This window comes from Sylvia atricapilla, chromosome 3, assembly GCF_009819655.1.
Source record: "Sylvia atricapilla isolate bSylAtr1 chromosome 3, bSylAtr1.pri, whole genome shotgun sequence".
Classification (NCBI taxonomy): Eukaryota; Metazoa; Chordata; class Aves; order Passeriformes; family Sylviidae; genus Sylvia; species Sylvia atricapilla.
This window is the reverse complement of record NC_089142.1, coordinates 64,998,107-65,025,249: the sequence shown is the minus strand read 5'-3', so window position 1 is coordinate 65,025,249 and position 27,143 is coordinate 64,998,107. Positions and strand designations below refer to the sequence as shown.

The following is a 27,143-nucleotide window of genomic DNA, read 5'->3' as shown; positions in this document are numbered from 1 at the left end:
TCTGCTGCTCTGAAAACAAGGCCATATATAACATGCCATTCCCATTCAAAGAATCACAGAATTGTTAGGGTTGGAAGGGACAACTGGAGATAATCTAGTCAAGGCCAACTTCACAACTGCAACTTAAGTATTGCTCACTTGCATAAAAGGAGGATCAAAAGTCAAGGCAGTCTCTGTAGTATCCAATGAGCAAGGGAAAATTGCAATGACATATACTTACTTTTTCTTTGCTTCACTGTCCCCTGGAATTTGCCTTTTCTTAGGGAGTGGCGGTGGGGGCAACTCCTGTCTGGACTGTTTAACCACTGTCTGTTCCTTCAATGGTGTTTCTACAGCAGTCTTCTGTGAAGCCTGTGACATTCCTACGCTTCCTACAGCTTGAGTTACCTATACAAAATAATTTAGGGCAAGGGTTATGTGCCATTTTTACACAAGCTGAGTTGCTTTTCCTTATTTTCTCTTATTCAGTAAAAAAACCTGTTCATTCACTCCCACAAATGACCACACTGAATTGTCATGAAGCACTTTTATCATAGGTACACTCCAGAGAAAAAGATCATTATTCTCATTTTACAGATAGGAACTAAGCATCAAAATTCTCAGTTCAACTAGAATCATGCCAGTCCAAGTGAGCTAAACTTAAAAAAAGGAGCATTATATGTATTTTCTTTCTTCATTTTTTCACAAAAAGAACAGAGGTACTTGGAGTTTATTAAGAGCAATTCTACATTTTGTACTCTTACTCCATAAAACAAAGCCTGGATCTCAAAGAGCTGATACACAGTGAATTTGACCTAAAACCTCACTCAAGTCAATAGAAACCTCCCATGCTCTTTACTAGGTTATAACCTAAGTCCCAGGACACTCAACCTGTAAGTTCTAAGAATGTGCTTGATATTTAAGGGGAGCAAAAAAATAGAGACAGGAACAGACATTCTCTAGTGCTTTGACTCAAACACAAGATGACATTAAAGCCACATGGCTGAAATGAACTCCTGCTCAGACTGCACAACTCATTCACTATACACTAAACGGATCACGAATTAGTGCCATAGTTTTCACCATAACAACAAATTAATATCACCAGAAAAAGCACATATGAGTTATAAAGCTGTCAAATAAGGCCCTCACAGAATCCAGTAGGAGTTCTGCCTAAATAAAAACATTAGCAAGCACTCAAAATACTATAATAAACATTGAACAATCCAGCTTGGCTATCATCGTTACATGTCAAATAAACAACTACTCTATTTTCAACAGATGAGAAATCATACTCACAGAGCATAAATACTTGTATGACTCCCATTTATTTATCTATTCTGGGGTTTGGGTTCTGCCTTTGTTTTCTTTTAGTATCAATTTTCTTTTAGTGTCAGATTTAATCCAGTCCCAGCACTCTTATAATGTTTAAAGGCATTTGCATTGACTGATAATACATGGCAAGCCTGCTTTACTCATCAGAAAAATGAAGCTTAATCTGTGTGAGAAAGGAGTAATAGTACTAGTCAGGTTAACAACTTGGGCTTTTGGAGACCAAAAATGCAGACAGCTTTGTCAGCCCCATGTGAAATAGCACTCACCTACCCCTCCAGCCTGATGCCTGGAAAATTTTGCTGACACAGTGAAGTTTGCATACATACAGCCATATAAAAAGCTAAAAAATAACAAAGCTTTGTAAATACCTGGTTAGAGTAATCTTCTAGCTTCTGAACCAAACTGTCCCACCTCTGAGTTAGTTCTTCTTGATCCTGATCAATTTTACTGGATGCTTTGCCATTCCCAAGAATTTGGGCTACATCCTGACCTAGTTCATTCAGCTGGTCTAGTGTTTGTCGTTTCATGCCCATGTCCTCTTTTAAAATCTGTAGTTAAAAGAAAAGATTAAAATATGACATCAAGTACTGTACTTCCCCTAAGCTTTAATTCCATGGCTAAGAGGCAAAGGGGGTTGAAAGGGTGGTGACAGGGTGAAAGATGTACTACCTGAGCCAGATGAACAGGTAGTGCTTTTGTGTAAAAAAAGCACTAACAGATACTATTTTTAAAGAGCACATCCTTGACACATGTCCTAGAGGAACTAGCAGTATCTCTTCGGTAACAGTTACAAATTATTAGTTCAGGTAAAAGCTGCTCCAACGAAATAAAGAACCCACACCACAAACCTACACTTTGGAAAGCACAGCTGACTGGTGGTCTGCAGTAACATCCAAACCTTCTCAAAAATCTGGGATAGCTGTTTCAGAGTTTGGCACACCAAGACAGAACAGCCATAGAGTAAGTAGTACATATTTTTTAAATTCAAGTGTGAGAATTTGCCAAGGAGAGAATGCTGACCTGGCTTCTATCATGCATTCACAACTCATAGTCGTCAAACTAGTAATTTGCCACTCACCTAGTCTACGAGATTTGATGGGATAGAGCAGGATATCAATACTCACTGCTAGTTTTCGAACATTCACACTCAGGTCTGTTTGATCTTTAAAGTTGCTTGTCTGGACCTTACTCAAAGCCTCTTCTTTCTCAGTTAACCAAGCTTTCAATAAGCACTGCAGATCATAAGAAAAATATTACAAGAAAATACCAAGATTGTCAAGCAGCTATTGACAATTGCTTCTTTAAAATCTTTGCATTCAAAGTACAGTTCTGCAGTCTTTATATGTTGGAATTTCAATTGACTTTAACAAAAATAGTACACATAAGAGGACAAAAATATCAGATTATATTAATATCAGTAATACTTCCAAGTGAAACAATTTCAACAAAATCATTTCTCAATATATCAGAGCACATATCCCCTGAAGTTATTTACACAGCAAAGAGATAGCCACCATAAAGCTAACACAGGATTTATAAATCATATTAGAATATATCAAAATGGCATGTATGTGTTCTTTTGTTTTCCACCCTTCCTCCTCTGTGACTCAAACGGAGCTGTTACAAACATTTTGTCACAGAAGTGACACCTCTGGTAATTCATATTTCTTTTGGTCCAGGCAGTTGATCAAAGACTCTGATAATTAGTCTGACTAAGTGACTAATCAGTCACCTCCCTGCTTATGGTACCTACTTTCAATTGCAAAATAACTTCAGCAAATCTGAGTTCATTAACTACTGCAAGCTGGAGTGGTCTGCTCTGAATAGTTCTAACTCGGGGATCTTTAACTTTTTCCATTATTTCTTCCAGGAACCTGTCCTGGGTCTCACTTTTCTTTAGTAACACAGCAGTCCTGTAGTAACACCAGCAATAACTGGCATCAAGTATCAGGAAGGATTTTATGTATTCTGTATTACGTCCCCACATAATGCTGCTGATAGACAGCGATCTCCATGGACTAGAATGCCCATGTCTATCAAGCTCAGCTGCCTAGCCATTGGTACTGTTCCTCTCTGTTTAAAACTAAATCACACAGCAAGACAGACCTTTTTGTTCTTTGAACAGCACACTCTACAGCAGCCATAGGTTCCCCATCCTAACTGCTTATTTTTGGCATTGTACCAAAACTTACTACAGCAACTTTGGGCCACAGGGTTAAGGCAGTTTACATTCCAAATGTAAACCAACATGCAAAATCTACAGACAGAAAATATGATGGTGGCTGAAATGGCATAAGGCTGTGAGAAAAAAAAAAAATATAACACCACACACACTCTGGCAAAATCATGCTGGCATCCCAGCCAACATATTTTATGCATAAGAGGAGCTCAAAAACCCTTCATGCGTTCAGTTAATTTCTGCTAAATCAGCAGTCAAAGATAATTCTCCCTAGAAAACTGAAACATAATTACCACAGTGCTAAGAAGTCCCTGGCACTGATTGAGGAATTTGTTTCCTGAGTGGTAAGGATTGTGTTGACTTGAAAATGTGGTGTACAAAAGTTTTCTAGCAAAAAGGCTGATGCATCACCACTGTTGCTCATCTCTCCATGTGGTTGGGCAAAATAGAAAATGCTTGTAACAAAGTGTTTTAGTTACTTCTGTGTTATCAAAGTGTTTGTATTCAATTTTTAAGTGGTTTCAGATTGCAATTCTTGTAAATCACTTGATCATTCTTGTGGATTTGTAATTCAAACCTGTTAGTAATAAATGCATTGTTCAGGTAAACAGTGAGAACAAAAAGGCTCACCTAAACCACTCAAAACAAACTTCTATTTCCTCCTTATTTGCTCTCTGACATTCTTAATTAAGCACACTCATTGCTTCATTTTACACAGCAACATAGCTACACACAAATTTAAAAAAGCTGAGTTCAAATGTTCAACTCCAACAGAATATGGCACTTTTAAAAGTATTGTTATAGTCAGTGAGTGGTCCCAAAACAAATGCAAGGGTAGAAGACGACAAACATGTTGACATGATGACACAGTCATCAAAACTAAGAGCAGTTGAAGTCTGTAACTTGAACGTACACAGCAAGGATTTTATTTCTCATATCTGAGTTACCATGTTTAAGATTAGCACAAGATTTTCTGGCTACACATACACAGGTGACAAAGCATTATTTTAATGAAAGATACATAAACAGATACTTGTCATGGAATAAAGCTGACTCTTAACCTTGAGTCCATATTAACAATAAGGTCACATGAGCTACAAATTCAGTGTATCAATATACTACAAACAGATATGTAAGGGTTAAGAGAGAAACACACATGCAGCCCCAAAGAATGCAGACAAAACATCCTTGTCAAAGAAATCAGGCTGCAGCTGATTCCAGTAGCTATACCAGCACTGTTCTACTTCTTTCAAGTGTCTAAACAATCTCTGAGTACTGCCCTGTTTAAACAATAGCTTACAGTGATAAATAACATCCTTTAAAAAAACCCAACAATTTCAGTAAAACCTTAAAAGAAAAAAACAAAATATTTTAAGCTGAGAAATGAAACAAGCTCTAGTTCTAGACATACACACAGCACATGTAGTTGTGGTGCCGTATTTTTTATGCCATCAGTTACTTGTGTTTAAGCAGTATTGTATATGTAAAATATTGTGATATCAAAGCCAGAAAACGCTTCAGTATTGTGCAATTGTTGAAAGCACATATACGTATATTGCTGACAGCACATATACGTTAATTAGGAAGATTTCTGTAATTAAAAAACAACCAGATAGGAAAATGACGATGAATTTCCTAAGTATCACAGATATTCCCATTTCTTGAGCATTTTATACGATATCTAGGAAATTGTTTTATAAGAAGCTATAAACTTCTATTCTTAAACTTTGGAAAAGTACTTCTCTTGCACCTCAGAGCTACTCCTGTCCTCAAAAAACACTGGGAACCTAAACAATAACAAATTCTAGGCTTTCTAGGTGTCTTTTTCATGAGTTGCTCAATCCTCATTAGAACTTGGACTGTTTAGGCTTTTTCAGTTTGGTTTTTTCCCCTCCACAAATTGACCAGTCACCTTAAGAAACTGGACAGCTACTCACCTGTTCTTCCAGCAGCTCCTGCCATAAAAGCTGAATTTCTTGGAGCTTGACCCTCCGATCCTCAGTCCAACGACAAACTGCTGTCCACCGCTCACCAAGCCTCTGCAAAAAGTACAAAACACTCAGGGAATGATCAAGGACCTCACAAAGAAGCTCCAAAACCAGATATTCAAAAGTGCGATTTCTACTTCACATTAACTTCTGTCTACATTATATCTACTTTCATTGTCCATAATTAATATTGCTGTATTGAACAGAGCTGGAGATTAACACTTTCAAAAACATTCACATATGGCCTAAATTCTGGTTTTGTTCAAATATTTGAGCTATTTAATTCACTTAAAAAGGAATGAACAAAGTAGCATGAATTCTGTTTGAAAAAATTGTCTCATGGACTCACTGTACTTCAGGTTGCAGTCCTAAGTGACAGAAAAACACTTCATATGATATTCCTTAGATTAATTGTGTTCATGTCTTCAGGCATTTCTCCTATCAGATTTCAGCTTTCTAAGGACAATAATTTACATGAACAAAGGGTTGTAGTATGCACCTTCCCCCATCTAATGAAACTGCTGAAAGGAGACACTACCAAATTACTTAAATCATTGGGAATACCAACAGCCTTAAAGTCACCAAAGCACTCTTGCAGGTTTTAGCTTGACGTGATTTAATAATTCTTTAAGTTATTATTGCTCCTAAAGAAAATGTTATTTGAAGTTACTTTCTAAGATAAATTGTCTTTAAACACAAAGATGTTGATTAACAATTACATGCAAATGTGCTTAATACCACAGTTTAAAAAAGAGGACTCTTAAGATTTTACCTGCAACTGTTCCTCCAGAATAGCTGTTGCACCTTCCCCACTGCTTTCATCAACAATGACCACCATGTGTGTTAGGGAGTTGACCTTCACCTGTTCTGCCTCTAGGTCACTCTGCAGGCTCTACAAGAACAAATCAGAGGTTACCAACTTTGAATGCATTTGCTAATCTGCAATTTTGGCCACAGAGACTATCACAGCTGCTGTGGCAAAGGAACTTTGGTATTTCAGATCCGACAGCTTAGCACAGATTTTACCACTAGGAATCACTGCACAGTTTAAAAGTGGTAAGCAAAAGACCGCTAGAAATGAACACAAAACCACTGTGTTAAAATGCTGTAAAAGATGGGGTGCTTTAAGTTGGATGCCCCATACTTGACTAGGAGAATCACATGACAACTGCACTGACTTTCCATATGTCTGATGTTACATGTGGAAAAGTTAAGTGTTTCTACACAGGGCTGCTATTGTTAATAAGCAAGCAACACAGGGCATGCCAAACAGAAATCATTAAGAACACCCATTTTTCAAGAGTTGACAACATTCAATTCAAATAATTCAAATAGTTATCAACAGTGCAATAACTGATCATGATGTTCCTAAGAAAATAGTTGAAAAGTGCAGAAAATGTGCAGCTCTGATTGGTTTAAAACAATCTGTAGATTTAAATATTCATACAACTTCTAAAAGAACAGATTCAATGGTTAAAGCCTGCTACATAATATCTCTGCAAGAACACACCTTTACAGTACTGTAAATACCACTTTTTTCCCCAGCATATCCTAAATTACTCTAAGAAACACATGCCTCAAACTCTCCAGACTTTGAAAACAAAGGAAAGAATGCAAATGTGGGACAGGAAACTACACAGACTAAAAATACTCTAGTGTTCTTGTTCTGTGAGGTATGTCCCATGCTGGGGAGAAGGTCAAACCTCAGCACTGAGCATGAAAACTACAGCTGCACCACGACAAATATCAAAAGGACATCTTTCTCCTTCACAAAAACATTGCAGGACAGAAAGGCTGGATTTGCACCCAAAAACTCAGTGGAGACAAAAACCAATTCCAAAATATTGCACACATGAGAAGGCAGTGTCTAAGCACTCCATTGAGATGCGATCCCTGTAAAAGCAGAGACTGGAATTGGTGACTTGGAAGGCCCTCATCGTTTTAACTCTGACATTATTTTCATGTGCAAGTCTCAAGCAGACTTTAGCCTGCCAGTAATTAAGTCTGTTCACAGTACCTTTCATACTGTTCTTCACACCAACAGTTTACCAGGGGAGGCCTTATTCTCTGCACAAAGTAAGGGTAACAATTTTCTCTAAAGGTTTCGCTTCCTGGATGAAGCAAATGTAATATTTCCTGCTAGTCAGCAGTGCTCAAGTGTTTGCCTAAGGCTTCTAATTCCTTTCTACACCATCATCATCCTTTTCCAAACACCAAATGTGGCCATAGGTGACTTCTGACACAATCAAGTTTCTCAGCCAAGGAATCCACCGATGTACACCTCTTCCAAACACTTTCCCTATACATATTACATAACAGGCAAAAGGTTTACCTTATGTTCTTCCAGCTGTTTTTGAAGTGACTCCAAATCTTCCGCCAGGAGCTGAGACTCCATCTTCTGAATGCGCTCTTCTGTGACTGTCAGCCAGTCAGACAGCTGCTGCAACTGCTGCTTCTGAAGCTCCATCAGCATGTCGTGCAGGCTGCAGGGGGAAGCACAGAGTTACTTCAGACACAACTTTTCTGCGGAAAGGAACTAAATTCTAGTTCATACAGGAAAGAAGCAAGGCCATACGGAAAACTCTTACCTATCATCAAATAAAATTTTCACCATTAAGCTGTGTTAAGGAACACAGATATTCTTTCAGAAAAAAAAATGTTCATGAACTTTGCAATTTATATCAGGGATTGTTTCTTCCAGTGGGGGTTTGCTGCTAATAAAGCCATTACTGAAAGTCACAGTTTCTCCCTTGATGTGCAGCTCTTACCTAAGTAACCCATATGTAGGAAAAAATTCTTCTGAAAGCTTTTTATGCTAATAAAAATTAGTTATGCTAATACCCATAGATATCCACATCCACTGTAGGCTTTATTGAGAAACTTAAATGTGTTTCTAATATTGTTTCCGTAGTTTATGCAACCACTGCATTTAAATACCATATATTTAGTCTGGCACATCTACATAGCAATTCACAAAATACTTTACATAATGACCAAAAAAAAAAAACCCCAATCCATCATCCTCATTCCTTTGTTTAACTTTAGAAAGTATGAAGGTGGATTTTGTCTCACAAACTGAAATGCCAATTCTAAAAAAAGTCTTACAAACAGATGTAAACCGAATTCTCCAAGACAGAGCAATCACCAGCAGTCAGTCCTGAACCTCTCCAAGAGGTTATGTGCCATGAACTCACCGGGACTGCCTGTCCATACTCTCCACCCTGAGCTCCTCCCAGCGGGAGTTCAGCAGCAGCATTTGCTCCTGGATCTCAAACTCTTCTTCAGGTGACAGATTTCCCTGGGCCACCAGTTGGTTTCCAGCCTGCAGAACATTGCCCACACTGCTCTGGTGCGCAGTCAGTTCCATCATAAAACCCTGGAAATGGTACAAGCAGACCACTGTGAGGTCCTATGAGAGTTTATGACTTGGTAAATATCCTAAAAAATTATCATGCTTGAAACAGTGCTGTAGTAGGAGCTGGCACCATCAAATGCATGAGGACGGCAAATCTGCTTCTGTCTTTGACACAAGATTTTTCCATGGGCTAAAATATTCTGGATCCAGTAAAACAGAGGAAAAAAAAGCTGCCCAGCTCAGACCTGCTTGGGAGAAAAGAGCCTTCAAACCACCACACCAAGAATATAGATCAGGAATTTACCTATGGGCAGCAGAATATAAAGCAACACCTGATATATATTGTAGGAAAGCAATTAGAACCCTATGAGTTAGCAACATATATTTACTGTAAATCCAGAACACCTCTTCCTTTGCTTCATAGCTTTAAAACTGTAGCACAAGGAAAAAAATCCTCCTATTGATCAGCATTCAAACTCTACATTCTATTTTATGCAGTAAGCTGACATGGGAGAAAAGTAAAACATCTAATATGACAAGCTTCTAGCAACATTAGGATATTTGTTCAGATTTAGAACAATGTCAAATCAAAATTTAAAAAAAAATAATTTTGAAGATTTTGAAGCATCAACACATGTTTCTGAAACAAACTATCCTAAAACATCACAGGAAGACCACTGAATAAATTGACACAATCATCAATTTCAGCATTACCCTTACTTAACAGCAAGTGGCATACAGCTGACCAGGCTTTCTAGCAATTGGCAGCAAGGAAGTACAACTCAGTCTGGATCAGACTGCCTTTGTACTATGCACATCAGTAAACTGGCCAGCAATGGCTGATTAAAAAAAATACATTAAGGTTTCAAAGCATGCTACAGTCTAGGTTCTTTTATTAGAAGAATTTTGCCTTGAATAAAGACTAGGAAATAGAAGTTCTGCAGCTTATTTACATACACACACACAAAAAAAGAATCCAAACCACAACAAAAAAATTTATAAGTGAAGCTTACTTCATGGGTGGAAAATTGTTCTTTGACTTCCTCAACATCACCAGATATTTCCTCCTGTTCCCGAAATGTATCTTCAGCTGACAGCAACCATGTAAGAACTTCTTCCAGAGCAACTTGGTAGCTATCCAAGTCCATATCCACCTCTGTCACTGTGCTGGGAGTCTCTGCTCTAGAACTGTCCTGGTCTTCTTCAAGTGCTACACTCTAGGCAGCCAAGAGGAAAGAGATGTCTTAGAAGTGCACAGAAGATGTCCTCCCAAATGGTATTAAAAACAGAACTAATATCTCTTTCACTCAATGTTACAAATAATTGTTGCATACATTTTAATGAGAAAGGCCAATGTCACCATATTGAAATGCAAGTTCTTTAGTAAAGAACCTAGATAGAAAACACAACTTTCATCTTGCTCTGTCAACAGTGAATCTCAGAACCAGTCAAAATCTCATCACTACCACTAACCACTACAAGTTCCCTGGCAAATTCAGTTAAAGATTCTGGACCACCCTCTTCAGCTGATCAAAATGTGTGAAACAGAGAAGTAAAAAAAAAAAAAAAAAAAAAAAAAAAAGGCAGTATAGCCTATAAAATGGAATTTTATACCTCAATACACAAGACTTTGTACAGGTTTCAGAAAAGAATAAGGAAGACAGGAAGACTGAAGTTAATGACAAAGAAGTTGCTATGATTTCTTGCATTTTCCCAGTTGTGTTGCCCAGGACAGAAGGCATGTTCCAGTGACAACTGACAAACATGAAAATCAGCTAAAACTGCAACTCAAGAAAAGAAAGGCTGGCTTTGATGACAAACACACCTGCTGCATGCTGAATTCTGCATCCTCACATTCCTGCTTGTATCTCCTTGGAAGAGTTTCTACCTCCCGAATGTCTTCCATTGTAACTTGCTTAGGAAGGACCTCAAACAAAGAAGTTAAATACATAATAATGGACTTTTTGTCTGGAAGCTGTACAGCAACATCTGCATCAAAAAGATAAAACATGGGGAAAAATAAATGAAGACTTTTTTAAAATCATTACATAGAACACAGGTAACAATTCACATATTCTCCTGTTCAATAGCCTTTCATAGGTTTGACATAAATTAAAAGTAGCATGAAGGAAAAGAAATATTAAAAAAAATATTTCTACATTTGGAAGTGAATACACATTAAAAGTCTTGATTATATGAAGTAAGAACCCAGATTTGGTGTTGCTAAGGAAGAAAATTTGTTTGGGGAAAATTGTTCCGAAGTATCTCCCAAGCAGAAATGCATTTCAAGGACAGTATCCTACATAAAAAACATTTCCACTAAGGCCCTAACCCCTTTCCCACGTTAGGTAATTTTCTTGTTTTCCACATTAGAAAGTTTCATCAAGCCAGATTCACTTCTTTTGGGTTATGAACAGTACACATTCAGTTAATACAATTTTTTTAAAAAGAAGGTGGTGCTTGAAGTTTGACGGCTTGTCTTACAGAATAAATCTTTAGAGATTCCCTTCAAATCAGAGCAACAGGTCAGTATTTTATAAAGGAGTCATAAAAGTTTCCTGGTAAGCATTCCTAGGCAGTTACTGCTACTCAGTATGTATGTAAAGAACAATAAATTATCAGCTCTTAAACAGAATGCACTACTGCACCTGAAAACCACACACCCTTGCAGCACAACTACTACCCAAGAGGAAACAGTCAGCCTACCAACCTCACCTTCGTTATACAGCCTTTGGATGGAAAGTCAACCCAAACCTTAATATTCAAAATGTCAAAGTCTACACACCTATATTCACACCCTTACCCGAAAAAATGGCACTTGTTTGAATCTAAATTTAAAGGCTTGAAATTAAATAGCAAATGAAATTAAATAGCAAAGCTGATAGAATTGTTATTCTTACTTAGTATCAAGAGAAGAAATTTCTTTTAAGAGAGCTCAAAAAAAGCTTCTTGCTGAGTAAAATAATTGTATCCCACCTTCAGGATCCAACAGTTTCTCTATTCCTAAGTGGTTCTTGGCTACATTGAAAGCATTTTCCAGTCTCTCAATTGGGGACATCTTTTTAACTTTATCCCAGCTGAACAGCTCCGGTCTAAAAGTGAAAGCAAAACAAGGACAAAAGGAAATCAATCCATAACAAAATTCCATACCATGCAGAATATCAAGTTATGTATATGATAGTAGCTACCCAAATAACATATTCATACACATATATACCAAATACGGACATAAGTGCATATACACAAATGTAAAAAAAAGGCAATTTCAAATTAACTGACTGCATGCCCACAGTAACATCCACCTTCCATTCTGTGTCCTAAACAAAGTCATTGACTGCAACAGGAGATCAAATACCACTAGCAAGAACACATCAGCTGTGTTTAAAACTTATCCCAGAACCAGTTTTCCTCAACTGTTTCTTTTACAGCTACACATTTTCTGCATCAGGCACTGCTGGGTAATGAAGAGTCACTCTGTTCCTGGAAAACCTCATTCCAAAATTGTGATGTGGCTTAGTGACCACCCCAGGCCCTCACAGTCAGGAGGAACAGCAGTCTCTATCCCACTCCTTCACTCTTCCCCACAGTCTTTTTCTCCCAGTAACAAAAAACAGCCTACGTGAAAAAGTCCCATCACAAGTGCTCATGAGTCCCAGTGCAAATCAGGCCAAGGAGCTGATCAATTTGCAGCACCAGCAGCCTTCATCTAAGATCAGTGCTAACCCAATCTCCAGTCCAGCTGTGCACCCAAAACACACTGGTGGGTCTCAAGGGGAAAGAGCAGAGCGCACAGCAGGAAGCAGAGGGAGCCAACAGGGCCCATTCCTAGCAGGACCTACACCTGTGGGGTGTGATCAGCCAAGTGCTGCAGCAGCATTTAAAACACCTTCCATTCTCCTGCAGCAATGGCTTCTCATCAAAACACTGCTATTGATTCTGTACTCTATAGAACTTAGGGAGGAAGAGATGGGCTTGCCTTCAATTCTTTTAATATGTGATTCAGTTGTAAACTGAATTAAGAGTACCCTTTATCAGCTGTCAAATTATTATATTTGCGAAACAGGAAGTCCCTAGGCCAATAGAGTCTAAGAAGCAAAAAGCCAGAAGAAAGCAAGGTGAGCAGGAACAAAGATACACATAGAAGCTCACAGAATACTTTACATCTATGCAAAAGCAACAAGGATAAGCACAGATTCATTTAAGAATAGACATGGATAGTAGACACTGACTTTGAAACCAAAGTTTTATTAAATCACAACTAGGTGCTTACCTAAGAGTGAGGGAATCAAACCAAAAAGCAGAAATCAATCCAAGGAGAAACTAAGCTAATATTAGTAAATGAAAGCAACCAGTGCAGTAAACGGCTAATAAAATTATGAGGTGATAGGTTACTAACATGCAGCAGGTGTTACAAAGTTACTAGACATTGTAGGCAAGAGGTAGTTCAACTAACAATTGTTGATAGATAGAAGAAGAGAACAGAAAGATATTAAGTCTCTTAATGGAAGCCATGAAGATTCCATTCTCTTAAGCATCATGTTAAACTAAAATAAAAAAGCAGTACTGAAAAATGCCCCTTAAGTAGGGAAGCACTACTCTCTGGGTAAGTTTGTTGTCCTATCGCTTCTGCAACCTGCCCCAATCTCCTTGTTCTTTGCAAATGCTTTTCAAGTCTCTCCTTCAAAGCTGGACAGAGAAACCCAGTTTAAGACTTCTTAAAAGTATGGGGAAAAGGGTGCTTTCTGACTAAAGGACTTGTGCCTAGGGACAACAAAGCTGAATTCTGTCATGCCAGCAGCTGTCAGGCTCCAAGGAATAGGGAATAAAAGGCTCAGACCCAGATTTTAAGTCACAGGAAAGCACAGTTATGAAGTCAAAGCTTTCAGCTGGGGCTCTTGCTACCTAACAGTGCTCTGAAAAGGGCAGAGCTCACAAACTTCAGATCGTGCAAAGCCTAAGCACATAGTCATAACAAAACGGGCAACGAATGTCTAAAACTAATTTTTTTTCTTCTCTCAGGTCACCTAGGTTTCATTTGTGTCTAAAGCTGACACACTCTCTATCACAAAGCTTCACACATTCAGCAGCAGAGCAAGGCCACTATAGGCAGTTGTGCTGGCAGGAAAAAAAAAAAAAAATCACAACGGCTCACACTATCCAGGGGAGGGACTCAATAATACTTGTGATAAATTCCACTGAGATGGTTTGGTAGTATTGCTCTGTCCTTGCATAGCAGTCCTTCCAAACCTGCAGAAGCCCTCAGCATGATGCATCTTCCTTACACACCCATGCAGGCTGAACACATGCCAGCTCCCTGGGTATGCCAGGGCAGACCTGTCCTGAAGCCAGAGAGCCTGAGACAGAGCCTATTGCAGTTACCACAGGCCAAATGGGCACTTCAGAGCAGGCTCAAACCCTTTGCACCTGCTGGGTGTAAACATGAGTGTTTGTAAAGCAGTTGCTGTGTCAAATACCTGGTTACCAGGAAGTCTGATTGAATTCTAGAAATTATTATACCATTTCCACATGAAAATGGTTATTTATGGACAAGAACAGTCAGACCTTGCAAAGCAATGAGCTGACTTCGTTTAAGAGACATTGGATTAGACTGCCCAGTAGCTCTCAAAGAAAAGATTTTTAAAAGGAAGTAAAAAAAGGTATGCAATGCTAATAGAATCTGTAATGGTGATTTATTTAAACTTCTGAAGAGTTCTGAAAAAATCAGAAAGAACACAAAAGATCTGTGCAAAGAAACTTTAATGCTATTCCTTATAAAGTATAATGAACAAACTAAAGGAGACTCTACAGATACCTGAAGTGTTCTATTACCCTTTCATATTCTGCCCCACAGTTCACCTGAAAGAACTGCATACACTGTCTTTCAAGCAAGAAACGGAAAAAAAAAAAAAAAAGAAAAGCAGCAGTCTCTCATTCCTTCATTTTGAAGCATCTGTATCTTCCTATTGAAATTATATGGCAATCTCCAACAGAAGAAATATTTCTATTTGCAGAGGAGAGCAGGTAGAAGGAAGGAAGCACAGGTGAAAGAGATGGTCAGCTCCCCCTTCCTCTGCCAGGACCCTTTCAATATATTCACTGTAAAATGCATACCAAGTGGGATGTAAGTTCACTCCAATTAGCAAGTGTTTGTACATGTGCAGGAACTCAATGTTACACTCCTGCCTTTGCAAGGCTCTGGCAATGTCCCACCACTGCTATTGTTACCACAAAAAAAGACAAACAAACAAAACACCTGGACAATGAATCACTGAAATAGGCTAGAAGCTGTCAAATGCTCAAGCATGAAGACAGGAAAAAAAGCTATTTACTTCACTAGGTCAAAGGGAAGCTGTTTGCCACTTACTTGTGTCTGTGAATCACAGCATTAAAGGCGAGTCCATCAGCCCAGCTCGTGGTGAAATTCAAAACATTGACCTGACTGTAAGGTCTGGTGGACTGCCGAACCCAGCTCAGCAGTATCTTCTCACTGTTGGTCTGCTGCAAATCTGACATGATGTTCTTCATGACATCCTTGACCTGCAAGTCAGCAACAACTACACCTTACAAACCTATAACCAACTTTTCCTCCTAACAAAACCAAATTACTTCACAAATCATGGAAGGGGCTCCCTCATGAAAAGCTATGAATCAAAATCAAATTCCTCACATAAAATTTGGGAACAGTAGTCTTCAGGCCATCTATGCCCTCTATTGATTACAAGAGCCAGTAATGCTTTGTGTAATAATAACAGATTACTCTGATATCATGATCCTCCCCCTCTCCTTGGTGCAGTCTGGTTTGAGCATAGGGAATAACACTCCTCATTGCCTCTTGCTGTGCTTCCACCAATAAACAAACTCCAAAAATACAGTTTGTATAGGTTTTTTTGCAAGAAGAGGCTATCTGCTTATCCAACAAAAGTAGTTTGTCGTTTGGGTAATAGTTATACACATCTACCAAAGTCCTCCAAGTTAATTCACTGATTTTCCCAGATACTTGGATAAACTAGGAGCAATTTACTCTATGACACGAACAAACCTAACAAAGCAGCTGTAAGATGCACACAAACACAGCTACCTGAAGAGTAAAACACTACCTGCCCCAAGCCCTTGAGGGAGGAAAAGAAATACAATGCTCCAGCCCGAAAAGCCTCTCCGCAATTCACACCAGCAGGAACTAAACTGGGCGGCTGAGCACAACTGGGCACATACGAGAATACGGATCATGGGAGGCAGCCAATAGACTTCCAGCAGAAACCAAATACTGGCCTGCCTTTATTTACCAGCCCAAAATAGAAGCGGTATTTTCTGCCACCAAGAGCCTGGGAAGGTTTGCGAGAATCGCAGCAGAACAATGTACATGATTCCTGGAAAGGAAGAAATCTCAGAGCAGCCTCTCACCTGCCAGTGCAAGATAATGCTCCACAGCAGCCCCAGCGTCAGCTTGTGATTTCCATCAACGATGTCAGTTCCTCCAATATTCACCAACTCCACCTGGAGACGTTGAATCACTCTCTATTACATACTGTTATCACAGCCCCAAGACACAACCCCACCCCGCATGCCTGGCTGTACAGCCAAGTATTACCAAGTGCTCTGAAATTAAAAGTAGTTGAAGAGAAAAGCAGAGTTGACAGAGAACTGTTCATCTGAATTTGTCATGACGACTGCTTAAATAAACTTAATGTTAACTGTTTCAACTGCATGACAAAAGATGGCACCAAAGAAGATATTCCATTGGAAGAGTTTTATTCTCTCCTCTAAATATACAGGGGCATACCAGCAGTCAAAACTGAACAACAGAAATGCAAGCATGAAGGATCTGACGGGAAAATAAAAGTTTAGCAAGTTTGGTCCTCATTTTTTAGTATTTTTTAATTTTATTGACAAATCAAAGAAGTTGACTTTCCTTAATTGGAGCAATTCTGCTTAAAGGATAAGGTCCACAGGATCACTTGATCACCTACACCCTAGGTTTGTCTGATCCTTGCAATATATATTTAAACACTTCTATAAATTATTTCATGAGTTATGAATATTGCATAGCCCACAAACTCTCAAACAACAGAATGCAACTATTTCTCAGTGGCTGCCTTTTCCCTCCATTGTAACACACAACACACTTTCTAATGAAGTTAAGCAGTAGGCATAAATCAAGTACATGACCTTAACAACCTTCAGCTAACTAAGATCATCTGTTTACTTCCAGAAACCCAGATGCTGCCAGCTTAAGGAAGAAATAATTAATTATTGCAATTCCGTATTGTTTCATTTATTATTATAATAAAATAAATCAATTTCAAGCTGAAAAACCTCATTATTTATCCTTGTAAAAGTTAATATTTACAGTAGCTCAAAGAACAAAAACAACCCACTGCCAGCTTTGTCTGCTTACAAGAAATATGACACTAGTCCACCAACACAGAGGGGAAATTGCAGTATAATACAGCATGTTGGTATCACTCTTCAATCAGCAGTTTATACAAATAGGCCCATGCTTTCTTGTATTCGATGTATTTTATTGCCAGAATGTTCTTATTAGGTTATTTATGACTTGACATTCACAAATAGAAATTCTAAGTATAGAGAGCACACTTACTAGGAATTGTTCGTCAAAAAAGGAAGAAAAACTAAAATCACTTTACTATAGCAATACTGCCTTCCAGGCAGTAAAAACAAATATTAAGCCAAGTAATTATTACTTTTATTTTTCTTAAAGGATTTGATTTTGTTTGCTTGTTTGTTCTTTTGATGAGTTACCAAAGCTGCAATTTAGAAACACTTTACACAGAGATGACAGAAGTCAATAAAATTACCCTCCTGGAAACAGAGAGCAGGACAGAGCCACAGAAACCTGCCATCCCCTTACAGATATCTCACAAGTTATGCAGCATTACTGGAAGTTAATTTTTTGTCCTGCTGTGTTCATCAGCTATGCAATAGCAAAGCTTCAGGGCACCTTTTTCTTGGGAGCTGCACACATTTCAACAAACCAGAGTTTTATGATTAGTGGTTTAATACCATTATTGAGTTTGTATTTTAAGTCACAAAATTGCTGGACACCAAAATTCTACACCATGTAAGAAACTATAAACAGTTTATCCATCTCAATGAGGTCTCATTTTAACTACAAAAAAAAATCTTTACTCTACATTCTGAACTCATTTATATACAGCAACAAACCAAAGATTCTCTCAGAAAGTTGTGAAAAAACATGCTCACATTGTTCTGATGCAAGACTTGCAGTACTCGGTTGACATTGTTTAAGGCGTGTACTCGCGTGGAACCTCGCTCTTTAGGCTGAAAATAAAAAGTTACAATCTGTTCAACATCAGAATTAATGGACTCAGCAAACAAAGTTAGAGAAAAACATTCTCCAGATTTTAACTTTTTTCTTCTTTTAGTAGTAGTAAAAAAAAGCAAACAAGATCATCCACAGTAATTTCAAAATGAAAACTGGTCAGAACAATATTCCACAATTCAAGGCACCAGACAGGCCTTGGATTCAAAATGTGTTTCAGCTCATCTTCAGTAAGTCCAAAAGTTTTATTCCCAGCATCTACAGAATTATAAACTGGTAATGCAAAAGGCAAAGGGAGAGTTCCTGGGGAAAATCTGAGGCTTTTGAACATTTGCCAGAGTACTTGAAATTTTCTGGCTCCCGAGAGAGAACAAGCAGCAATTTGTTTTTCTGGCACCAAAAGCCTGCTAAATCTTTGCATACTGGGAAGAAGTTATGCTTCCTGACTTTCCCTTCCCTTTAACATCAGGGAAAAAAAAAAAAAAAAAAAAAAGAGCCCACCAAAAAACCACAAACATTCAACTCTTGACAATACCTGCCACTCAGTTTGCTTTTAATCACCATAATTTAATTCCTGTGGCAGAAAGTGATCATACTGCAAGAGCACAAGGCTGAACTTGGAACACAATAATCAACTTAGAAACAAAAAACCTGTTGTTTTCAGCATACTCCAAATCACACCACAAATTTTTAAAAGTACTAGTAAAACACGTCTGCTTAAAAAAACAAAGTAAGCATGCAACTAAAATTTTATATGGTCCATAAACAAATTTGAGACTTAATATAAGAAGTGAAATTAAGAATTTAATTCGAATTAACAGGCTTCACCATATTTCATATATCTTTCTGTAGAGCTATTAATGTAAGCAGGGGAAGAGTTTTCAGCCACACACACTTTGCCATACACATTTCAAGCAGTTTTCAGCCTTTTCCTGTCTGTAGATGACAAATTTTTTCAGTGGAGATGCAGATTTTTTTTTTCCTACTAGCTGTTGTCCTTTTACTTTCCTTTTTTTCTTTAAGGGATCTTTCATGAGCTTACTACAAGCCCACGGCGATCCAGCTGAACACAGGTCTACCTGAACATCCAGAAACAGACCTTTAAAAGATCTCTATTAAAAACATACTCTGTGTGAACACCACCACTGGTTTTACATGCTTTGCTAGAGAGTATGTAAATCCTCAAGAGAGGGTTACACAGTTAAGCTTCAGCCTGACCCTGTATCTCATGAGTGGAGTTCATGGGAATTTCACTGGAACTGTAGAGAACAAGTACACACTACAAGCAAAATCATGTTTTAAATAAATTCAAATTAAAAAAAAACCCACATGCCTCAGTTTGTGTTTTGTTTATTAATTTTTTTTTAATAAATAGAAATATGACTCAGATATTTCTCTTACCAGAGGCTTCCCCGTCAGACCCTCCAAAAGGTCCAAAAGCTTCCTTCCATCTTTGAGATCTGTGAACATGTCTTTCACTGGGGCCTTCCCACTCTGCAGAAGAAACAAAAGGAGTAATAAAACCAGTGTTTAAGCAGAACTTCCCTCAAAATAGATTTTTTTCCTTTGTATCTTTTAATTTATTCTTATTTGGCACTAAAAGTAGTAAATGAAAGCTAGGGGACTTGCTACAGTGATCAAGAAGGAACCTTTCCCTTTTTAAGTGTCTTTTTTCTTTCCTCCCTATCACTGCAGTTCTGTGCATCAGCAACCTTGCACTAAGGAACCAAATCAGTGCATCCTGGCTGAGATTAGGGTGGATGCATCAACACACAAAGATGGCAATGAAGGAAAACTTGGCAAGTTTGAGGAGTCATTTGAGAAGGAATGCTTTGGTTTGGCTGCATCTAAAGGAAGAAGAAACTGAGGCTTTTCAGAAAGAAGCTATTTGGACAAGTTCTCTCAGATTAAAAAAAAAGAAAAGGACAAAAATTACTTGGAATTGAGCCCTGTGTAAGAAGATGCCACTGTTCTACAAAGACCAGTAGATCAAAAGGTATAATATTTATCAAAATAGATTAATCAATTTTTCTACCATGAAAAAGAAGCATAATCTGAAACCCAGAGCTACTCTAATCATAAATTTCAAATTTTTGCTTTCTTTTGGAGTGGAGGGACTCTGCACATGAATTGTGTCAGAGATGAGAATGGAATCATGTTAAACTTTTCCATGCTTCCCTTTTATCTCTTCTTGGACCATAAGAAAGTAACTGTGGGACAGTTCTACAGGGCAGGGGGAGAAGACACAGCCAGCCAGCAACTAAGTGCATTTGCTTTGTAATATTCACCTGCTGGCTGCCAAGAAATCAATTAAACTACTGCTTTCAGCGTCCCTTTCAAGTGCCAATTTGAGGAGAAGAAAAATATTTTCTAACTACCACAGAAAGCTCCAGTATTGCCTTTTCCTATCACCTCGACTTTTCAACATCACTCTTCAGTAGGAAGGCTGTCAGAGGCCCACCTTATATGACATGAATTAGCTGGCATAGATCTCTTCAGTCTTCACTTATCTCCTTCTGCCCTACAGCTGCTGGTAATTGCCAAATACTGGCTAACAAATCCAGAAAAGAAAACTGGACAGCCCAATGAATCCCGTTTTTTGGCAAATGTCTGGTTTTCCCCAAAATTCACATGGGTGTCCCATTTAGTTAGATTTAATACTACTAAAACCACCAACACACAAAAAAAAAAAGGTCTGAGTTGAACAGCTGCAAGGAAATATTTTAGTTTCTTGTACAAAAACATAACTAAATCTAACAATTTCAACAAGCTAAAAAGTGATAAGTATGATCTTCCTCTCAGAGTGTGTACTTTTCACAGATGATTCAGATGCCTCACAGCTGCATAGCAAATTAACCAAGCTTGTAAAGCATGCTGAAGCCTAAACTGGGAGAACTGGCTGGAGACATGAGGGGAGACCAATGGCTGCTCCCTACCTACTTCAGCAAGTCTTTTGACACTGTCTCCCATCATATCCACATAGGCAAACGCAGGTGTGTGAACTGGACAAGTGAAAGGTGAGGTGGATTGAATGGCAAATCCCAGAAGGTCACTACCATTGGCACAGGGTCTAGTTGGAGGCCTGTCACTTGTGGTGTCCTCTAAGGTTCAATACTGGGCCCAGTACTGTTTAATTTCCTCATCAATGACTTGGATGGAAGGACAGATGCCTCCTCAGCAAGATGACACAAAGCTGGGAAGAGTGGCCAATACCTCAGAGGGCCTGTGCAGCCACTCAGAGGGACCTCGACAGGTTGGAGAGATGGGCAGAGGAGAACAGTGTGAAATTCAACAAAGGCAAGTGCGGGTCCAGAACCAGGGGAAGAATAACTTCATGCAGTGGTACAGACTTGGGCTGATCTGCTGGGAAGCAGCTATGTGGACAAGGACCTGGGAGTCCTGCTGGACAGCAAGCTATCCCTGAGCCAGCAGTTCAGAGAGACATGATCAGTGTCTGTAGGTATCTGAAGGGTGATGGAGGATGGAGCCAAGCTCTTCTCAGTGGAGCAACAGGACAAGAGGCAACAGGCAGAAACTGATAGAAGTTTCACCTGAAGATAAGGAATACCTTCCCTGTGCAGGTGACCACACAACAGAATAGACTATCCTGAGAGGTTGTGGAATTTCCCTCATTGGAGATATTCAAAAAAACATCTGGATGCAATCCTAAGTAACAGGCTCTAGGGCTCCCTGTGTGAGCAGGGAGGCTGGACTAGATGATCTCCAGTGGTCTCTTCCAACATTAACCATTCTGTGATTTTATGAGCCAGAGAACAGGGTAACTGAAACAGAGACGCAGAGAAGCCTATTCCACAGTTTATGGTGTAGTACAGGAGATCAGCCACAGTGCAATCAACCCAGATGTCAGTAAAATTTAGTTTACATTTGGTTTGCATCACCACTTTGAAGACAGTAAAAACAGGTTGCTAAGGGCACAAGGAAATTGTTCATATGACCAGAAAAACAAGCAGTAGGAGCTAGCAGAGGTCTCTGGATGCAATAATATTCAAACATTCATTGTGAAAGCAAAAACCTAAAAAAAAAAACTCAACCAAACAAACTGCTTAGTCATTGAAGTGTGGCCTTTCCAGAGCAGAGGGGGCGAATCTCTTCCACTGACCTGCTTGCCACACTTCTTTTTATGAAGCCCAGGGTATGACTGGCTTTCTGAGCTGAAGAAAGCTGACAGCTGACATTGCTGTCTCATGCCCAGTTTTTTGTCCACCAGCATCCCCAAGTCCTTCTCCTCAGGGCTGCTCCTAATCTATTCTTATCCCAGTCTGTACAGATATTGGGAAATGCCATGATGCAGGTGCAGGCCAGGACCACACACCAAACTTCATGAGATTCACATGGGCCACTTCTCTAGCCTGAAGTCTTCCTGGGGGACGTCCATTCCCATCAACTGCACTTGCTCAGTGTGGTGTCATCCACAAACTTGCTGAGAGCACACTCAAACCCACTGCATGTCATTGGTGTTACTGAACCCTACAGACCACATTATGGACTCCTGAGGGACAGCACTTATTTCTGATCTCCATTCGGACATTGAGCAGTTGACTGCAAATCTTTGGATGCAGCTATCTAGACAATTCCTCATTTATGTAACAGTCCATTCATCAATCCCCTATCTCTACAATTTAGTGACAAATGATGTTGTGGGAGATACCCTAAAAGGCCCTACAGAAAGAAAGACTTTATATATTACTAGAATATCATTAGAATATTATTATCCTAATATTATCAGAATATATTATTAGAATGTCATACACATATATAACACCAAAACAGAGAATGTTACAGTCATAATATCCTCAACTGATTTGTTGCCATAGGTTAAAAAGGATTTGGCACTACTGAAAAAGCAGAAAGATACTCCATTTAATACAGTGCAACAAAGATATTGAGAGAATATCGCCTTCTTTCTTTGCTTCCATCCCCTCACCTCACATGCTTGAAAACAAGCTGAATGACTTCCTGCTTTTAGTCATTCATTTCAACAGATCATGGTATATTCCAGTCCTATGCAATGCACACTGCTGGAATGGTAGAATTTAGATCTGCTTTTCATGAGAATGACTTTTCCATTTTGCTGGCTGTCAGAGAACCATGTTTTGTGCCAGTTTATCAACAGAAGACTATCAAATTATTTCTGTAATCTAAGATACTCATTCCTGGTTTGAAAAATTATCCACTATCCTCAAAAGCCACTGCATTTAGTGAAGTCTGGTAAATGCTTTCTGAGGAAGTTTCTGAGGAAGACAACTCACAGGATAGATTTTCTCACAGGCAGGCTGACTCAAGTTTGCTAAGGAAGGGTTGCAGCATCCAGCCCACCAAGCCCATCACCACATCCACAGAAGCACACCCATAGGAAAGCTGGAAACCTGCTTCTCCAGCTTCCCACGCCCACCTGAATCACATGCATACACCTGGTGGCAGCTGCCACCCAGGCAGCCTCAGCTGTCCCATCAGGGCACAAAGCCAATCCTGACAGTCAGCTGATATCCCAATTGAGCAGAGACTGCACAGGCACTGCATCCTGCTCTGCTCACACTGCCTCCTCCCACTCTTGCATTTTCCACATGTGCCTGAACGCACATTTCCATGCAGGATCTGCAATGTGAACCATATGGTCTGCAGTCAGAAACATCACTGCTCTGTCCTCCAGTGCGACTGGATACTGGACTGCTTTCTTGGGATGCAGTTCAATAGCAACCCACTGTGCTTCAGGAAGTCTTCTACCTTCTTTATGCAAACAGAACAGCTACAGATCCCAGCTTCTGACCACCACGACTCTTGAAGTTTATTAAGCATAGAAGGGTGCAGGAAAATAATTTCTTTAAATGGCAGTCGCAAGGGATAGTCCTATACCCTTATTTCCCAAGACATGGCAAGAAAAAGCTCTCGGGCAATGCTAACAAAGCAGCCATTCATGCTCTCCTGTTCCAGGCATGAGCCAGCCCTCTCTTTGTGATAAACCCATGCAGCGCCCCCGACAAGCTCAGGAGCAGTGCCCACCACCCAGCCTACGGAGGCAGCTGCTGTGGCAGTGCAAGGGCAATCTGGGAGTTGCAATACATGGCCTCTAAGGCTGGACCTCTGCTATTTCCAGGGGCCAGGAGTACACTTGAACTCGGCCCTGACCCAGCAGTCTGACTCCCACAAGGGCACCTGTTCCATGCAGACTGCACTGGGGTGAAGCAGGCAGCCCTGAGACAGACCAGCTACGTGCTGGGGCAGGCTGGTATGCAGACAAGAGTCTGGGCTCTGGGGGAGGACAGAAGGTAAGGCACAGAGCTCTGCAGCTTGCTTCCTTCACCATACCTACCCACATCCATACTGCTCACTCCTAACACTCAGAAAATAATCTGGCCTTCTGCAAAATAAGGACTGTACCCACAGATACACGCACAAATAAATACACAATCTGCAGCATGCAAAAAGCACATGTATTTCTCTCTGTAGAGTTTCATCTGGCTTATAGTATGCTAAGGCAATCTAAATTTCTTTTTTTCAGAACTGACATTTTACTCACTTTCTAAATACTTAAAGACTACACAAGTACAAAGTAGTTCAGCCCCTGCCAGCATCCTGTAAGGAGAAGTAGTCCATCACTGAGCATAATAGATTGAGAAATGTAAGTATTTATCTTATAAGAAAGAGTGACAGTGACAAAGCACACCGACCCCTTTCCAAGGGCAAATGGCTAGTCACGGTTGTGCTGGTAAGTACTTAAAGAGCCGCTTACATTGTGGTAAGCACTGTACAAATATGAGAGAGCTAATGGGTCCTTTCTCAAAGACAAAATAGAGTCCAGTTTACACTACAAAGATAGTATAAAGGACAGGCAAGGACACACTTCCTACCAGAAGATCTGTGCCGGTTCAGGGTGTAAAGCGTTCACATCCCCCTCACCGAACACTTTTATAATTAACAGAAGGTAGTTTCTCTCAGCTTCGCTTACATTTGCTACAAGAGCGGGGGGGGGGGGGGGGGGGGGGGGGGGCGCGCAGGAAAATCCTGGCAGAAATCGCTTTCTCTCAGCCTGTTCAAGAAACCTTTGCCAGCAGAGCTGTACACACAGCTACTGTAATAGACACAAGGGCTTGATAAAACAGACAAAAGAACATAATTAACAGACTTAGAACGAGGCAGTGTTGGTTCCCCAGTGCTTTAAATTAGCACTGATAGCAGGAAAAGAGTTGATTCACTTACCAGGACTAGTGTAAGGGAAAGAGGAAGAGAGAAAAGGAAAGGGAGGCAGAGCAAGAGAAAGGAAAGTAAAAAAGTAAAAGCTAGAGACTATACACAAGCTGTGGGCTAGGTTTGCTTGTGTTCTTATGAACTTTGCATGGTGATAACATTTGTTATGCACCACTAGGCACATACACAAGGATCAGAACCAGATCCAATCCATCACGTTACATTTATTCCAACAAATATTTTGGTGCCAGCCTTTGTGTGAACACAAGTAAGGGAAGGAAGAGACAAAAAACTTTCGTTAGTTATCCACAGCAGAAACCACTTTTTTTCTGATGATTTATGTCATGAGGAAGCAGCAGTTTATTAATGATCTCTGAGCTGGAGACCAGATGCTACCATACGTACACAAGACCAGGAACTCAGGCATCAGTTTTGCATTTTCCAGTAAGATAGCAGCAGTGTTTGGGAAGGGGGTACCACACACAGTGCTCTTCTCACACCAGCAGCCCTCATATGCCCCTTTGGCCATCTTTCAAGTCCTTCTACCGGGATCAGGTTTAAGAGGGTGACTCACTTCCTTGTGTGCATCTAGAATTACTTACAACCAAGGGTCATCCAGGCCAGCCAACATGACTGTGCAGAAATCATTCCTTCTCTTTGCCAGAAAGCGTTCCCAGGAAATGGAGGAAGGCAAACAAAATCCAGATCAGAGTTTTTAAAGTCATCCAATGCTGCTGACAGCTGAAAGCCCAGCCATCAACACTTACAGTTTGTTCTACTGAAGCCACCACAGCCATAAGGCAGTGATCGCTCTTGAGTATGTTCTACAGTAGAATAGTCCTAATTGTCCCTATATTATCAATGGGGAATGTATCAAACTGAGCCAAGTTAGAGAGAGAAATGGAGTCAACAAATTCTCTGGAGGACAAAACCTTTTTTTTTCAAACACCAGCTATTATTTATCATTTTATCATGACTATATACTTTGTTATTCTTGAACATGAACATATGCAAAGCCAATCATTACGGAAGTTAAAATGTTTACCTAGCTGTTTAACTAGAAACATGAAATTTTCTCATATTCATTACCTGTAGCACAGATTACTTGTGCTTTAAATCAATAATTATTGAAGCTACATTATTAAGCCAAACTTTTCCAATTAACGAATGCCAAAGAGATTGGAGAGTAAGAGATAAGCCACCTCCATTTCACATCCTCCTCGGTGATACTGATTCAGACCTTGTAGTCACAACATGAAAACCAGGATGAAAGGTCCTCTCAGTTTCACAGTTAATGAACACTGGCTGTCACCAGGAAAGTAACACGTTTCATAAAACCATACAAGTGACCTTCACCAGCCACTAAGGGAATGCAGCAGACAAGTTCCACTGCCCAAAGCAGTGCTGGGAAAAGCCCTGGTTGCCATTTACATAATTTTCCACTTCAGGAACACCAAAACAACCTGAAAAGACATAAGAAGCAACACATACTGATTTTCCATTAGATTCTTCAATCTTCAAATGTCACTTTCATGAACTTAGGAGTTGTTTCAGATTATTTTTCTTAAGCAATACATGAAAAATTTTAACATCTAATACGATGCTCAACACATAGGTCAAAATAGTAGTAGAACTGCAAAGTTCCCTCTCCTTTGGGAAGGGGCAAATATTGGACTGGTCTGACTCTTAAATGAGAGCATTAACCACTCCTAATGTTCAAGTACATTCCCAGGGAGCTCATGGTAAACAGTTTAAACTCAAAGAGCACAGGAGCAAGAACTTTATCATGACCAAGACCAA

At 39.6% G+C, this 27,143-nt stretch overlaps 1 protein-coding gene across 1 annotated transcript in view; it reads right to left on the bottom strand.

Annotated features, from left to right (window-relative positions):
• UTRN (utrophin) overlaps positions 1–27,143 on the bottom strand; it is a 316,443-nt gene that overhangs the window by 251,095 nt on the left and 38,205 nt on the right. The window contains exons 3-16 of the mRNA XM_066315631.1: positions 19,539–19,631; positions 18,059–18,136; positions 16,238–16,330; positions 15,201–15,373; positions 11,813–11,928; positions 10,662–10,825; positions 9,850–10,053; positions 8,676–8,857; positions 7,814–7,964; positions 6,254–6,373; positions 5,431–5,532; positions 2,439–2,546; positions 1,683–1,862; positions 221–387 (exon numbers count right to left, since the gene is read on the bottom strand). Coding sequence (XP_066171728.1) covers positions 221–387; positions 1,683–1,862; positions 2,439–2,546; positions 5,431–5,532; positions 6,254–6,373; positions 7,814–7,964; positions 8,676–8,857; positions 9,850–10,053; positions 10,662–10,825; positions 11,813–11,928; positions 15,201–15,373; positions 16,238–16,330; positions 18,059–18,136; positions 19,539–19,631 — 1,931 coding nt within the window. The remainder of the gene's footprint in view (positions 1–220; positions 388–1,682; positions 1,863–2,438; positions 2,547–5,430; positions 5,533–6,253; positions 6,374–7,813; positions 7,965–8,675; positions 8,858–9,849; positions 10,054–10,661; positions 10,826–11,812; positions 11,929–15,200; positions 15,374–16,237; positions 16,331–18,058; positions 18,137–19,538; positions 19,632–27,143) is intronic.